Source organism: Buteo buteo, chromosome 23 (assembly GCF_964188355.1).
Source record: "Buteo buteo chromosome 23, bButBut1.hap1.1, whole genome shotgun sequence".
Lineage (NCBI taxonomy): Eukaryota > Metazoa > Chordata > Aves > Accipitriformes > Accipitridae > Buteo > Buteo buteo.
The window spans coordinates 16210649-16228394 of NC_134193.1; the positions used below are offsets into that span (position 1 = coordinate 16210649).

Consider the following 17746-nt stretch of genomic DNA (forward strand, 5'->3'; position numbering starts at 1 on the left):
TAGGAGAGGTTCTGCTTCCATACAACTCAGAAATACAAGTTCACTCCCTTGTGGGCTGCCAGGGCTTTTGCCACAGCTACGGATATTTTTATAATCCAGATCTTGAAAGAGAGGAAAAATACGCTTCATGAATTTTTATAAGGCCAGCTTCCTTCCTGCTTTTTCTTTGCTTTTTTCCTCTTTTTTTTTTTTTTTTAAATACTAGCACCAGATGACAAGATCCATTCTTGCCTGATCTGCACCCCAAATCCCCAAATATTCCCAAATCCCAATGCCACGCACACAACCCCCTACCCCAGGAGACTCAACGAAACACCGCCTTACTCACTCGTCACACTGGGCACTGCTGGAGCCGGTGGGGCTGCAGCCGCAGGGACGGCACCGCTGGCTCCTGGGCTCCAGGTAGAAGCCCTGGGCGCAGGTCTCGCACCGCAGCCCCACGTAGCCTTCGAGGCAGGGGCACTGCCCCGTCGTCCCGTTGCATTCGGTCGTGCTGGCGCTCCCCACGGCGCTGCAGTTGCACAGGTCTCCTGCAAGGAGAAAGAGAAGATGAAACCCATGTGCTGGGGGCAACGGTGCCCAGCAAGACCCCCAGCGGGGTCGGCATCGCTGTCAGCACAGCTGCCCTCCCTGTGCTTACCCCAAGTTGGAATCATCGTCGCTGTAAGGATGGTATTTGCTTTAAAATGTTGAGAAGGTTAAAAAAAAAATTTTAAAACAATGTTGGGAGCACCTTGGGGTTTGAACCCGCATGGTTCATGTTTTAAATCTCTCCAAAAGAGAGCTAGAAGACTATGGGTATAACTACTTAAATACATACATATGTAGCTGTATATAATGTCTGCATGTGTATATACACACACACGCACGCAGACTCATGGTTGTCTGGTTACGTTACTCCAAGAGCCAACAAGTGCTAGCTGTTGTAACATTAGGATAAAGTCAGCGACAGGTGGCAAAATCACTAATTATAAGATCCTCCATTTCACATCACTGGAACACCCCTGATTTACCAACGGGCTGGTCCCTACGACACAGGACATACACACCACACCTACATGATGAACTGGCACCAGCATCTCCCACTCCTGGAGAAGAGATACAGAATCCCCCGACCGGGAGCCGGGGGAATGGAGGAGCTCCAGGTATTTGAGCCGATGGCACAGGTCCCCAGTGCAGCAGCCCAAGGTCCCCTGAAAATGTGCCCTCAAGAAAGCACTGAGCACATGAAAACAGCTTTAAAAATTGGGGTGGTGGAGCTGGGGCAGGACGGAGACCTGCTGGCTGCTGCCCTTCACCATCTAAACCACGATGGGCCACCTTCAGCCCTGTAGTGAGCAGGGATGGCTCTGGGGACCCACACGTGTGCTTCGGGGACACTCCTTATTTACAGGGCTAATGGAAAGCATACACCGAGCAGCCGCTTTTTTTAGAGGGAAGCAAATCTTTTGATCAAGTGATGAATTCCCAGTCCCCCCGCACATTATTTCTCATAATACTTTAAAGCACCAAACGCACTGAAGAGAACAACCTCTCCCCGGCAATTTGTTTCTGCCAAGAGCTTTATCTCCATTCCTTCATTGCAAAATATTTAGTGCCTTAATAATTTAAAGTCCTTTTCTGCCAAGAATGAATTATAAACAAGGATTATCTGCAGAAATAGTGCACAAAGCATCAGGGGCTTTACGCAACCGCTGGTATTTGTTATTCCCTGAGAAAAGCCAGTATTGAAGGCACTTCACAGAGAGAGGAGAGGCCAGGTCTCCATCCCAAGAAAACTTGACTTAAACAAAGCTCAAATCATGTCAACAAGACCCAACACTAATGCTCTGTCAGCACAAGTATTTCAGATTATTTAACATTTATATTGCACACTTGTGCCCCAACCCAATGGAAAGGACGTCAGCAGGTGCCTGGATCAAACGACACTTACAACCCAGTGACTGTATAAAGATTCATTTATGAATACGTAAGTAATGTGCTGAAATCAGACCACACTGAAGACCTCAGAATATCTTTGGAAACACAAGCCATAAGTTCTCCCGCATCACGGCAGCACTGTAAAAGCTCCCCAATGTCCATCCTTCCTGGGGAGCAGCCCTCGCCCTGGGCATGTTCGCTGGTGGGCTGCAGCAGAACGGGAAGGCAGGCTATAGAGCAGTTTGCTGAACATATTAAAGGAACATAAGAACACAACTACAGGTTGACTTTTCTAGGAACACTAGAACCCAAGTGGGAGGAAAGATCCCCCTCTCCCCAAAAAGGGACCATGCAGAAGCCACAGGACATCTCTAACCAACAGACAGCCAGGATGCAGCACCTGGCTGTTAAATGGCCCCCAGTGCTTTTACTTTTCATCTGTTTTCTTCCAACACACAAAGAAATATGAGTTATTTAGCTTTGTTACTTTATCAATACATGCACAGTATCCCCATCGAAGTAATTTTGTACCTACACACTTGTGAAATTGCACCTAAATTTTCTTCAGTCTAAACTAGCAAATAGGACAAACACCTCAAGATCTGCAATTATCCACTTCAGCAGCCACTTCATATAATGAACCAAATTCCCATCTCAATTATCCAAGCAGAATCTTATCGATTTGGGCACTTGGGCTTCTCCCAGCTAATGGGAGCCACAAAAACTTGTTGAGCAAAAGCACTTTGGAGTTTGTCAAACATGCATCAAAACAAATTTACTTTTTAAAGTTCATTACACGCAGTGCCTTTAGATCTGCTAGACTTGATTAAGAAAAGAAAACAAGCACTATATCAGTTCTAACGGCTACGTGAGGCGCTGAGAGGGCAGGTCCAGCACAGCAGCAATGAGCTGTTCCACGTGGAGACCACCCTTGTGCTGCAGGAGCATCACAGCCAGAGCCACCACCGGCTGCACGCCAAGTCCATCCCGATACTCCAGCAGCACCAGCTGAGAGCTGAACTTTTCAGCTGGAAAGCGATGGGTGCTACAAGTCAAATTCCCATTCGAAATGCTGCCTTCCTGCTGGCACGTGTGTGATGGGAAAGAGTTCCTCCGTGCTGCTGCGGACCATTCGTAAGCACTGCCCCACTCCTGCCCTCTCCATCCAGCAAACCAGCCCTGATGGACATGGCTCGCCAGGAGCCGTCAGAGCCTAAAAGGACACACGGGCACAGCCAATACCTGGGCACATCGCTGTGAAAATAAATAGCCTCATCCACTGTGAGAGGCTGAAAAGCCCTTAGTGAGACAGGGCTGTGCTGTAGCAGCTTTATGAATTTGGTTTTGTGGCCATGCTTGTGCTAGGGGAAAAAGGATGGCTGTCCCCAAATATATTATACTGACAGGAGCGGGGAGAGGTGACAATGACAGCATATTACCTTCCAAGAAAATCAGCCGCAGCAAAAAAGGAAAAACCAGAAGTCAGAGAAGAGAGGCTGCATATATTGGCAAGAGCCTCGCGTTTCTTTTGCCTTTTATCAAAGGACCTCAATCATCCATCAAAAGGGTCCAGCCATCGCCAAACCATGGTACAACTCACTGGGAATGTCATCGCTACTTACAGGAGCCCCACACATGCCGGGAGGCAGCGGGAGGCGAAGGCAGGATCCAGCCAGGCCCCGCTGCCTTATCTGAAGGATGCAAACACAAACAGCCTTGCTGGAAAAAGCAGCTGACTTTGGGTTGATCTTGGCAATGGCACCAGCTACCAAACTGGGTTTTCTTTCCAATGGTAGGGCTGTTTGTGTGCTGAGATGCTTTTGGAAAGACGTGTGCTTTCCAAAAACACACACAGACACTTGCTGACGCCTTTTTCCCCACACACACACAGGTCTTTGCCCATCAAAATTCCACAAAGTCAGGTCAAAACCTGGAGGCAGCTCAGCCTCAGCAGCCGAACTCAATGGCAACACAGACACACCGGCTCTGCATACGCCAGTTCCCCGGGAGAGTGAAAAATGCTGCAATAATCCAAAATAACACAGGCAAAAAGCAGCTTTTTGTTCACAGGCTGGTGGAGCGCCGGCTCCAGCTGCCTCGGCAGCGACGGGGGAGGCTGGTTCTGCTGCCGGTGGGGGTGCGGAGCTGAGCCCGTCTGCTGCGGATCCTGCGAAATCACCCCCGAGTGCGTGATAAGGCACAACGGGGCAGACACAGAAGACATCTCCCAAAAGGGTCATTTCCTTGCAGGCCCTGCCTCCCCCAAACCACCCCAGGGATTTGGGGGGGGGGGGGGGGGGGGCAGACGGTGGCCCACTTCAGGGGAGCAGCATCACATGTGGTCCCCTCCTACCCACCCTTATTGCACCCAGCTCGGCTCATGCATCCGCCTGGCTGATACAAAACCTAAAAATGCCCTAAAGCCCCTTTGGTTGGGCAGTGGAGGAGAACCAGACAGCAGCATTAATATCCATTGCCTAGCGTGGTGTCAAGGTTTGACATGATGATGTACCAGACTATGAAAACCCGAGGCTTAATTTAAAAGACACTTTGTTGTCCCGACAACAGCCGGGTTCAAGAAGGCAAGAAGGTCCACAGCTAGAATAAGAAAGCAATGGCAAACATCTACCTTCGACTCTAGGAACACAGCAAAGATGATGAACACTGCAGAAGATGATTACGGAACATAATCCTGGCTCCCGGCCAGAGCCTGGGTTTTTGGAGCCTTTATTCAGTTTTCTCAAGCAAATGTTTTGCTTTTTGAAGGTAACCTTCAAAAACACCTTACCAAGAGCTTTTGCAAACACAAAGGAATGAACACGGGTGGATGAACCCCAGAACTGCCCCACAGTTGGAGGTATTGCATTGAGGTTGGGATAACACCATCGGCAACGGGAGCCAAGGGCAAAGAGCTCTCAGGGATGGGGCACTGGTCCAAGCTCTGACTCCCGGCTCTCCCCGACTTCCTATAGACACTCACCCTTGCTCTGCCTCAGTTTCCCCATCCGCAGGGTGTTCCCGCCCCCGAGGTCCTCCGAGCCCTGCTCATCTCTGCCTCTGTTTGCCATTTCTAAAACATCAAGGTTTCCCTTCCTTCCCCGTAAAGCACCATGCAACAGCTCAAAGCACTTGCCTATCAGCAATAAAACCCACCGCCTTTGCTCATGAAGGTGTTGTTGACAGGCTTTAATTAATTAACAGCCCGATGACTTTTTGAGATCCCAGAATAGAGGCACTATAAAATTGTGTATCACTGCCACATGTTACTCCTTCAAGCAAAAAAACCCAAACACCGCTGCCTTCATGAGCAGCATTTTAACCTTTACTTTACATTGCTTACAGGCAGGCAGAATAAAAGGTTTACAGTTTGCTACAGCAAGGGACATGCTGCTATGCCACTGCACACAGATTTAATATGCAAGATTTTATTTCAGTTAGCTGCCACCCTGAATTGATTGATGCTTATGCAAAACTCATATGTCACTAATAAACTGGAGAATAGTTATTTCTGGTTTTTATTGTATTGGATACACACCATGGTGGTAAGCAGCACCAACACAACCAAGAATGTGCCAGGTTTGCAAGACCCGGGGAGCGCGGTGCCCTGTGACCCCTCGGTAGAGCCGCCGGCTCCCCGAGCTCTGCAGTGCTCAGCTCCAGCCCCTCCAGCCCACATCCCCCGGCGGGGATCTCATCCTCCACATCCCACCCCAGTGCAAAGCCCTACCCTGCAAATCCCAGCGACATCCCAGCCTGAGCCAGCTCTGGCATGACACCGCATCCCTTCATCTCCCATCCACTCCTAGTACTTAAGCAGGGCTCATTCTGGTGTAAAAATAATTTCTTGAACGTGCAGTTTTTTAAGTCTGAGCAGGTATTTTTAGCATGATTCTTTCTCCCATCCAAGCCACTTAATGAATGAATAATTTAAAAACAAGTGAAATATTTACAAATGGCAAAGGAAGAAAACACTATGAAACACACAAAGATGTCTACGTGAAATCGTATTTGCTGGGGACATCCTGAAACGGTACAAATCCTGAATGAAGTCACCTACTCCCTGGGAACAGTATGGAAAATCCAAGATGCACATTTTTTGTTAGAAGAACGCACAGCTCAAAGAGCAAGCTGTGAAGTCCCAGGGATGCTATTTATTGTCCTGCTTCAAAAATATCCCCAGGGAGACAGCCATTTTCTATTCTCTGGACTAAATGAAGGAAAAAAAAAATATATATATAACCTAGAGGTGCTGTTAGGTTTTTGGGTGCTAGTACTGCCCTGGCAGTGCCAGGAGCCAGAGGTGCGGCCCCAGCGTGGTTTCTGCGGTGCAGTGCTGCAGAGCTGAAGCCAACAGCCTCGCGTGAGCCGTGCAAACACACAGCTCGGCGAGAGCCTCACCTCCCAAATGCCCCATCGGGTATCCTGCTGGACTTAAAATAGCAGTAACAATGCCAGACTTGGGGCATCTCCTGCCATTTGTCAGTACAGGCAAAGCCAGACGTCCTCACCTCCTCCCTCCATCATCTGCACCCCAATTCCTTCCCTTGCACACGTGGCTCAAGGTGAGCAGCCCAAAAGCCCAGCCAGTCCAAGGCTGGAGGCACTCACTTCTTGATTACCAAATGCTTGTAGTCACACTGGGTTTACACCAATGTAATCTCACTTCACACCAGTCTGACCTCCCAAATATTAAACCAGCACTGACTCAGTATCCCACTCACTTGCACAGAGAGGATGAAGCTAGTGTATTCACTGTACACGACAGCATCCCATCCCTAGAAGAGCTCTGTTTTGGTATTAGTTTAGCAGCTTCCTCCCTCTTTCCATACTTTATTCCCAAATTCAAGCCCTACCCTCTCTCCCTTCTCCCTCATTTCCCCTTCTCAATCCCTCTCCAGGCACCATTTCTGACAACACAGGAATAAAGGGATCAGGCAGCAGGTTTAAAAATCTATCCAAGGCCATTTCCTTTCCCCTTGTAATTAAATTGTGGAACTTATTGTCAGGGGATGTTCTGAGAGCCAGAAATACCTACGGCTTCAAAGGAGGACTGGATAAGCTCACAGAGGACAGGTCCGCTGGTAGCTGTTAAACACAGGGATCTGGAGGAAGCATCCTGATGGGAAAGTCTCTGAAACGCTGGCCGCAAAAAGTCAGGATTATGTCCTGCCCTCTTGGCATCTTCTTCTGGCCCTTCTTGGATGGGTGAAGCTTTGCTCTGACCCAGCTTTGCCGTCCTGATTTTCTCCCCGTTTCCACTGCTTGGGGACAGTTGCAGCTCCAGTCCTCCCCCCAAACACACAAATCCCCCTTAAACACTTAGACACAGCTATTTCTACTGGGAACTTTTTTTCTTATCACAGCCAAAGGCGCAGCTGTGCTGCACCACTGCTCTTTCCCTTACCCCCGAGAAGGTATTTCATCCCCTCGGCACGATCCACAAGTGTGCTAAACCTCCCCCAGCAGCTGGACAAAGGTCAGGATGGTGCCGTCCCAGCACGGGATACAGGATAATGAGAGCATCTGTGAGCCTCACCACAAGCTGCCGTCTGTTAAAAGAGAAGGTCCTATTTTACCCAGCCCTTGTAAAACAATTTACTGAGTTCCAGCCCATCCCTTCCACATCTCTGAGGCCACCATCTCAGTGTGGTCGAGCCTTGCCCTGGACTGGCGTTAGCATTCAACTCCATTGCTCCTCACTCGGGTACCTGGGTGCAATGAAGCTGACGCCGTGAATGCAGAAGCTGTTACCACAGTGTAAGGATGCTTTTGCCTCCAACCATTGCAGGCAGCGTGCCTTTACCCCATGGCTTGCAGCAGATCTGAAGGGGTACAGGCTGGTTAAGCTCTCCTGCAGGGAGCTGAGGAACATCTGCATGGGCTAAGAGCTCCTGCAAGAACAGGATCAGAGATGAGCTGATGCACTGTAACTTCTTAAAGAGAGATGTGCTGCCAAGTCCTAGGGTTCATTCTCATCTAGACAGCACTCAGCACAAAATAATAGTCAACTCTTGCATTATGAAGGTGCATTAAAGTACTCAGACCTGTAATTCACTCTCACTTCAGGCTACAATGCAAAGCCAAAGTGGTAGGAAGAGGATCTCTGCCTACCCCAAAAAAATTTTATATACATATAGAAGTGTCTTCTATTATTTTGCACTCATTTTGTTACTGAGTGCATCAGATTCAGGGCACTTATGGACTCCATCAAGCTCTCAGTGCTGCAGAGTTGGGCGTGCTGCTGATGAAAAGAATGGCATCATTCACATTAATGCTGTTAAAGAGATTTACACGAGTCACTTGTGTTGTTCCATAAAAGGATTGTATGGGTCAACAGGGGGGAAAAGACAAGGATTTCTCAATGCTTATACATCACTTGTAATATCGTTAAAAGATTAAACTTACTTGTTGAGGAAAATTCAATCAGAGTAAATCTCTCTTATCACTTGGAAAGAAGCACAAAGCCAAGGTCCCAACTCTGGGGGTCACCAGCAGCCACACAAGCATTTTTCATCAGCGTGAAGCAGGCAGACTTAGGGTTTCAGCCAAACTCTAGCTCAGCCCAGACCATGTCACCCCTCTGCCTTCTCTTTGCACTTTCAAAGGGATGCAGCATCGCTCCCCACTTCAGTTCACAGCCCTCCTGCCCCACCAGCCGTGAGCAAAGCCATCGCTGCTCTCCTTCAGCTAACCCACAGCCAGGACTCCTAGACCTTAAACAAATGTAAAGGCTGGTTACTCCTGGGATTAGTTATTTTTATTCCTTCCCTGCACCTGCAATCGAGCATACAGGCATTTTGTTTCTGAGGAGTTCTTGAAAGCTCCTTTGTGCAATGCAAGCACCAAGCAATTTTGTTGCTTTCCCTTCCTTTTTGATGCTAAACAAGTTAGCAACCTGCGCAGCAAGCTTTGAACCGGCTCATTCTCCAGTAAACGTGCATCAAAGAAGTCAGACTCACAGGTGTAAAGCTGTCTTGGGAGACTAAAGGATCAAACCCTGTAAACATAAGCAAAAAAAAAAAAAAAGTAAAATATGGATTCTCATTAACCTTATACTCCTGCACTGGGAGATCCCCAGCGCATGGCACCACCGGGGCTGACAGCAGGGTAAAATACCCGAGGAGCTCCCACCAACGAGACAAGATGTCAGGAGAAGTAGGAGTGGTCCAGTATTTATTAAGAACCAGGTTATAATGCAGAAGGCTGCGCAGGAGGGATTACACTGCTGTAGCTAAAGAATTATTCCCATATGCAGACAAACCCTCTGGGTCTCTCTTACTAAGCAGACTGCATATAAAGAAGAATGTGGCCCTAAAATGTTTAGGATACGAGAAGCTACAGTAGCTCCAAATAGACCAAATAAATGCTTGAGGATTAAAATCTCAACAGTTAAAAAAAGGATCCAAGCCTTTTAATTAATTTGAAAATAGTTTTGTTGGCATTTTACTTTAGTTGGTTAGATTTTCCCACTCATATTTCCACAGATGTCTGCAACCATATAAATAGTCCGTGTTTCTGTTTGAAAATCTCTGTATTTTTTACCACCCAGCGCGTAACACAGCCAGCCCAACTTGAGTCTTAGAGATAAACAGGATGAAATGTAACTTTGGCAAATACCTCTGCGACAGCACACAGCAACCCTGGCAGCTCATACCCTCCTTACAGACAAACTTTCTGCAGCACCTCTCAGGAAGTTTAATTGTTTTGTCAGCAAAATGCTTTAGTTTGAAGATCAAGGCACCTCACACGGGACAGGGCTGGGAATTTATTAGCAGACTTCAATTTTAGTATCTATCGACCATGTCCTAGCAGAGAAAGGGATTAAAAAAAGGCTGCATGAATAATATGAACTATAATCATCTGTTGAAGTCTCCATGTGCTCAAATCCCTGAAAAAAGTAATTAAAATCACAAACTTTGCTCAGTGCTTTGGGGAATTGCAGCTAATGAACGAACGTGTTAATTTATACAGGAGCTTTAAAGGCGCTATGGAGAAAAAACCCTGAGCAAGAATCGTCCTTTCAACCGTTTGCATTTGGGCTATAAAGTTGTATTGCATGAATAACCAGCAAGAAAACAGGGGTTAGAAGATGTGTTGGAAGATGAGCTTGGATGACCCCCCCCTTTTATCATTCCCCCACCCTTCCCAGCGAGGCTCCCAGCACGCAGCCAGGGCTGGTACTTGCTTGGGCGAGGGAAGGGGTTGGGTTTTAGCCCGGGCTGGCTCCTCCAGTCCAGCTCCAGGCTCCTGCATGGGCTTGCACATACATGAAGACTCAAGTTACTTTGCCTTCACTGCGGCTGCTTTCCTATTTAAGGAACATGACTGCAATGCAGGCACCCCCCCCAGAATGGACCCTGCATTAATAAGATACGACGGGGAAACTCTACCCTTGACACTCAGCAGTCAGGGAAGCCATAGGTCTGCAACGTCATCCAGGTGAGCATCACCCAAGCCACCAAACCCACCCATCTGGAGACAACAGCAATGACCACCCCTCGTTTCAGGGGGATTTGCTCGCTCTTCTACAGCCGAGAGAAATGGGGGAGCCAGGTCCTCCCGGTCACTGACCCTGCTCTGCAGGGGACCCCCAGGACCAATCACCCTGTCGAGAAGTCCCTCGCTCCTTAATTTTTGGCCCAGGTATAGCTGGAGCAAGAGAAGGGGTTTCCCCCAGGTATGTCTGCATTTCAAGTAGAGCAGCAATGCACAAGCTGAGACGCTACCATGACATTAGATCTTAAAACAGAAGGCCAGTAAGGCTTTTTTAAGCCTGTAACTTTCCATACTAAAAGAATTAATCTCTTTTCTTTCCCTCAACACTGGTATAAATCATTTAAAGCCCCACATAGTGCTCATGCTGAGATAAAACGGGCAGGTGACACCAGCCCAGGTGTAGAGCCGTGCAGAAGGAGGTTCACCCCAGTCCCAGGGACACACCCGATTCCTTCCTCAGTTTTCAAAAGCCAGAAATTTTTAGATGCTTCTCTGCAGTGAATGTCTAAACCTTTCAAGAGCTGCCTCCATACAGCCCCGAGATGTGCTGATGTGCCATGACATCCCAGGGGAGAAACGCCGCATCACCATAAGTTAAGCAAAGAAAAGGATTCGTGCATCCTTCTCGCTCAACAACAAGCTGCAGACTCCTCTGGGTGACATCTCTGGGAGGGCACGGTAAAGCCTTTTGTTTAAATAACAGTCGGGTTTGCTGCTCAGACTTGTTGCAGTAGAGATAAGCAAAACTTTCTGTTCCTGATGCACTTGACAGCATCCACTTGCGCAGCTGCGGTCGGAGGCAGTGCCTGTCAAACAGACGCAGATCTTCCTTCGCAATCGCCTGGCTGAGAGCAGATGCTCCAGGACAGCCTTGCTTGCATGGTCACCCTCCTCCTCCTCCCCAGATAAGCTGTTGCAGATGTCTCTCCTGAGCAATTCACACCCCAACAGCATCAGCTCTCCCCCCGACACCTTCTGCAGGCTCCCAAGGTCAGGCAGCAGTAACAGCCAGGTGTGGAGATGAAGACCTCCCCTCTGCCCCCTTTCCTAGGGATTTGCTGACCCAACCCATGGGTGCTGGTCAGGCTCACACCCCCCTAAAAAGGGATAACGACAACAAGGTGCTACACTGGGGCAACTGGGTAGCTCCTCCAGCATTGCAGCTGGTGCTGCTGGAAGGCGAGCAGTGTGGGATAAAGCAGCTGAACAAGGCAAAGGTAACTGGAAAGAAATACAAAAGCAGAGAGCGGGATATAAAATGCAAAAGCCAGCAGGCTGGCAGGAGGGGGGGGGAAGGGAAACCAGTTCTGCAACACCCATCTTCCACCAGTACAAAGACAACTCTGCATGAAACCATCTGATCGCTGCCCGGCCAAATATGCCAGAAAGCTCAGCTCAGCGTTTGGCACGCCACGTTAGCCCTCGCACCCAGCGACACTAACTGCTGAAACAGCAGGAACCCTCCGACCCTGCTGAAAGCCCCACCATGCTGTCGGGTCTGTATGGGAGAGCTTTGTCCTCCAGCCACCTTCTTCTGACGTTAATTTGTTGTGACCAATTCAGACGCTGTTGATGCTGGTACAAACTGGTACAAAACACTCAGGTGGCCTCGGCCGAGGCTCCCGAGGGCTCTGCCTTATTAAAAGCATCTTAAGTTCCCATCCATCAGCTGCCCACCCAGGATGGTGGGTGCAGCCACTGGCCTCATCCCACAGCACCTAATGAGTCTCCTGCCAAGAAGCAGGGACCTCCAGCAGAGACGGAGAAGGGGCAGTGGGAACTTCTTAAACCATCACAGCTGGTCTTGCTCTAGATGACTCCAGTAGAGGAGAGGACTTTCTTACCACCAACAGCCAGCAATGAATGTAAACCTTCATGCGAGAGGCACACAGGACTCAGAATACCTGAGTTTTGACCATTTGAGCAACAATATAGAAAATTTGAAGGCTGCGTTCTCTGTCTTAGCTCCTTTATGTCACATCAAGGCTCACCCGCCAGCCATGGTCCAGAGACGATGCCAGTGCAGGGGTGAAGAGCCCAATCCACGGGCTCACACCACAGGCTGCCAGCTCGCTCCTCTGCCCCAACTGCTCCGAGATAACAACCAACATCTCAAGACCAGCTCATCACCAGCGGCTTCTCCCAGCTCCCCCAGTACAGCAGCCGCTCACCACACCATGGCTGCCATCACCCACAGAAACCCCACCGATGACTGCAAAACAAGGCTGCCCTTGCCCAGTTGGACCTGGGGTGCGCACCTGACAAATTCATAGAAGATGCAGCATTTGGTTATTTTGATTTTTTTTTTTTTAAAGCAGCTACCACTGCAAATAAGGTAGCTCCACGCAACAGCGGCATTGCAGCCAGTTGAGCCATGCTCACAGTCAGTCTTTTTCTCTGCACACCCACCACACCAACACAAGCACCCCACTCCTGTGAGGCTGGCACACAACTCCTGGCCTGACTTTATCACCTTCTTTCCCTTCATGTTACCAGCTCTGACCATCACCCAGTGAATATCAAGACACATGAAGGCAGCATCCCACTGGCAGGAGAGCTGCGTGCTGGGAAGTTAAACAATACAAGTGATTTCTCCTTGCTTGAATTGACAAATAAAAACTTCCTTGCAAGGAATTCCACTAAGATGCAGATTACAGCCACTAGATACCTTAAATACATAGCAATTAAGGAAGGAATCAGCAGAGACCTGCACTCTCTGTGCCTCCATTACTAAGACGGTTACAAACTGCAAGTCAAGAAGGGCAAACCTTCTTCAACCCCAAAACCCCAGGTGAAGCATAGACCACGACTCCTTTGCTCCACTAACAAAGCCGGGGCTTGCCTCCCCCTCTTTATCCAAGAGCTTTTTTGCACAAACGCAGTAGTTGTTGCTTGTTCATCCCACCGCGGGCTGCCTGCGCTGCCAGGGCTCCGCTCCTGGGAAGCTGCACAGGCTGCAAAGCAGGGACTTTGTCCAGCTTGCAAGGAACTAACCTGTCCAGCCTCAGGAGCTGCCTCCTGCCTGCATATTTGACACAATTAAGTTACATAAAACCAAAATACATTGCTGCAAGGCATGCAGCCTTCCAGAGCCTTTTCCCCTCTGGACCTGCCTGCTGACAGTCCCTGCAGATGCAATAACTCCTCTTGTCCTGAGTCACCGCAATTAACTCCTCATGCTCTCAGTGTCAAATTCAGCTTCAGCAGGAACAGATGCGACCTCCAAGCTCCTCCTTCCAGACCACCCTGGACCCAGCTCAGTGCCGAGCATCTGCTGAACTACTCACCCATGAGCTACATGGGGGCAGACGAGTGGGGTTTGCTGTCCCGAACCATCGCTGCCCCGGGTCTGTGGGTGTGCTCACGCTGCCTTTAAGAAGAAAAGGGAGCAGACAAGTTCAGGCTGCTGTAAAGCCATTTTTTGCTTAGTACAGAAATCACAGAACAGGTGATAATACATCTGCTTCAGCACCATTAGCTGCTGCAGCTGAAACCTGTGCCCAAGGGAGGTGAGCTGCTGGGGACCGTGACAGCCTACATCCCTCCATGCAGGTACATCACAGTACGAGCTGCAGAACTTGGAAGTTTCCTGGTGAGGTGGCAAACACACATGGCTGATCTCACTGCAAAATACATCTTTTTTTGGTAGCAAAGACATAACCCAATTTCTTTACACCAGGTGTAGCCATGGTGTAACCGGGTGCTCCATAGAGGTACAGAGGGAGCTGCAGCTTTCTCTCACCACTGACACTGGGCAGAGTTACCAAAGCTTGGTCCAACGTAGGATGGATGTGCTAAGAAGCCATCCTTTCTTTCTCTCTTCATTTAAAGCAGTCACTCATACACTGGGAGGGGAGACAGAACAAAAGCATGGAGATGCTAAGAGCAACGGCACAAGTGTGCTATCGATCCATAATTCAATATGAAAATGCTGGGAATAGCATCCTCCGCCGGCAAGGTGTTGGCAAGAGGCACAGGAGCGCTCTGCATCTCCTGGAAGCAGCAGATGCTCCCTCGGACGGCTGCCACGGCCACCCGGCCGGCTTTGGGGCATGCACGACCCCTGGAGAAGGTCTTCACCTTTTGGAGCAGCACAAGTATCATGCCCAGGTTTCTCTCTGAGCAAGCAGGAGTGCTTTTTAAACTGCTCTAATAACTCCCCAAGATGAGAGGTGCATTCAAAGGGAGACTTTGGACATCCACAAGAAGTGGAAGATGGACCAAGGGGGTTCACACTGCTGCAAGACAAGAAGCAAGGTCAGACCCCAAGCCCCACCTTGGGGCAGCACCCGCTCCTCCAACACACCCCACGGACCGCAGGACAAGGCAGATGTGTGTCCCGCCGTGTTACCCGATAATCCCCCGTCTGCACCGGCGCTTCCATGCTGGACCACAACACCCCCTCTCCGCCTGGCACCCAGCTTCTCCAGAGCAGACCTCCTTCCCGTGGCAGTTACGATGAACAAAAGGCCACAACGATGGGAGCAACTCTCTTTAAATCCTTTCCAGACAAAATTGCTGAAGGGGCTCATGCACGTCTTCTCCGCTGTTTTAGCATGAAGCAATGCTCTCCGCAGACACAGGGCAGGGAACCACTGCGCACAGCTCTGCATGCAGGCAGCAAGAGGCGTTTTTATGACTTTTTTTGCTTTTTAAGGAGGGAGAGGGCAGACCTGCTTTGGAGGGTTTTAGGCTATTTTATGTTTAAGCCTGTGGAAAAAATCTGGAATGAAAACTTTCATCAGTAACTCCAGCAGGTGCCCAGGACAGTTCCCTTTAAGATTCAGCTCCTCCACTGGAGGAGCAAAGGGACAGACCCGTTAACAAAGGCTTCTTTTATCCACGGTGTTAATAAACACTTACTGAAGGTATTCATCAAAAGAAGCTTTACAGAGCCTGAGCTCAGACCCCCATCCATCTCAGCTCATTGCATTTTCAAGCTTGGAGATCAAGTGAAGCCCCAGCATCACAGGATTCATTCCCAGTACACTTTCCTAAGTTTTTTCCTACTCTAAACAAACATATTTAAATGCAGACTTTTATTCATCACAAACAACAAAGTATCTTTCTTCCCCTCTCATTCACTTTAAAGGCTGTGCAGAGGAAGGGAAAGGGGACTGGAAGAGAAGAAAAACTTTTGACAGTCTGCAGCCAGCAAGTCCCAGTTCTCTCATTGCTCCCAAGGTTGGTTCCAAGTTTAATAAAGGTGTTTTGTCTCCTTGCTTAATAAGTGGAATTACCATAGCAGAAACTCCAGCGGGGGAGAGGGATAGCACGAAGCATGAGTAATCACAACTGGTTTCGGGCAGGTTTTGCCATTTGGGTCCTGTTTCAAGGTTATGATGACATAGCGCTATAGGCTAATTTGGAGTTACTGTAACTCTTGCCAGACAAGGAGTTGTAAGTTATAATGTGCTGCAAGCAGGGAGAGCTGCTGGGATAGAGCAAGGAAAATGCCTTCCAAGCTGGGAAGAGAGGTTTCCTGCTCCATACGTTTTATTCCCTTATTTTATAATGCAGCCTCGTGCTTGCCCTGCTACACTTTGCACGGGGCACAGTGATGCATTTACCTCCAGCTCGCATTGGGTGACTTTAATTCCCCCTTTGAGAACTTGTTTCACCTTTGCTTTCATCCAGCACCAGCCAAACTGAGTTGTAGATACTGCAACGAGACAAAATTTGCTGGCAAATCCATGGAAGAGAAGTTGAGCTTTCAAAGAGGGAACTGATACAGGCCAGGCACGTCATGGAAAAAGACACCTGGACGGAGAAAGCTGTCACTTATCACTGGAAATGGGGAACTGCAGCAGATCGGCTATCATCTGCTGGGGACCTGTTGAGCAGGAGCAGACAGCAGCAGGGGACACCTCGGTGCATCTAAGGTGTACTCCAAACCTTTCTCCATCAACTGCAGCAATGGCATAAATTCTACCCATGCACACAGAACAGGGGCAGAGTCCACGTTTCCAAGGGCAGCTGCCAGCCCCAGCCTCCCACTCACCTTTGCTTTAAACCCCTGAGCCCTGCAGCACGTTAATGACTTTAATCAGGGCTGCACATCGGCTTTTAATTTCTCTCTCCTTAGTCATCGTGCTGCTGCCGACACTGAAGCTCCATCCAGTCCTGGCTCCTACCTCAGCCACGAGGTATTGTCTGTATTTATTTCTAGCAATAGCTCACCTTCAAAAGGAAAATGTTTCCATTAAACAGCACAAGTTCAGCAACCACAAATAAACAATGACTTAAAGTCTAAGCCAATTCTCTGAAACCTCCACAATAAATACCAGGCCATCCAGTGGAGTACAACAGGTAACAGCCCTGTCCCTTAAAAGTGTGTTGGGAAGGACAGAGGCAGACAGGCACAAGGGTTTCAGACACCCTGTGCAGTGCTTTCTGTCTCGCCCACAGCTTAAGCACTAAGCTAAGACCAAGTCTGAGCCAAGATGCTAAACCCAAACTACTGATTTACAGGGTCAGAGCTGAGCACCACAGCAGCACCGCACCACTCGCAACTTGCAGCCAGGACGGCATCACCAAATTACCCTCAGCAAAGGCAGCGCACTCAGTGTTGGCTTGGCAAAAACAAGCCTGATTCCAAGTCAAAGAGATGTTCAAACCCACAGAGCTTCCTCTGTAGTCAGTGGGTCAGTTCGAAGAGGTTTGTTGACATTTCTATCCTGACCATTTCCCAATTTTTGAGGGCTTTATAATGACCGTTTTAGCATTGCAGAAGGAGCAGCAGTGCCTCCTCTTCCATCAGCTCTGCTGCCGAAGAGAAACGAGCATCCGAGTCCCATCTGCAAAGAGGCATCCAAAATCCTACCAAATCCAGGGGAGCTGCAGGTACCCCATGCAACCCTGGCAATGCAGAGAGGCTCTGCTTCGATATGGCCAATATTGCACACGCTGTTAAATATACTACTGCTATTACATACATACATACATACATACATATATATATATAGGTAGGAGAGGTATCAGCTCTAAGGCAAGGGCCGCCTAGCTCACGTATGTACGTGACAGTGGACCCAAGGGAGGTCCCTAGGAGGGACCCCAAAGTGATGGGTGGTGGAGCAGAGAGAGGAAACCCTCGATTCCCCAGCCCACAAGCTTGAACTCACCATCTACCCACCTATTCGAAAGCTTTTGAGGGGTCTGTAAACCAGAAGTCGGTGACAGCCATTGCTCCAGGCTCCCCTCGACATCAAACTGGGGTGCTGGTGGGGAAAGGTCCTCTCCTAGGGCCTTCACTTTCATTTTTCTTCCTGGGACAGGATCGTCATTCCCGCCATCCCACCCCAAAGCTCGCCACCTTCTGCAGGGAAGCCAG

At 49.1% G+C, this 17746-nt stretch overlaps 1 protein-coding gene across 1 annotated transcript in view; it reads right to left on the reverse strand.

Annotated features, from left to right (window-relative positions):
* The window catches only part of MEGF9 (multiple EGF like domains 9), a 55972-nt gene that overhangs the window by 26376 nt on the left and 11850 nt on the right, over window positions 1-17746 (reverse strand). The window contains exon 2 of the mRNA XM_075055967.1: window positions 329-530. Coding sequence (XP_074912068.1) covers window positions 329-530 — 202 coding nt within the window. The remainder of the gene's footprint in view (window positions 1-328; window positions 531-17746) is intronic.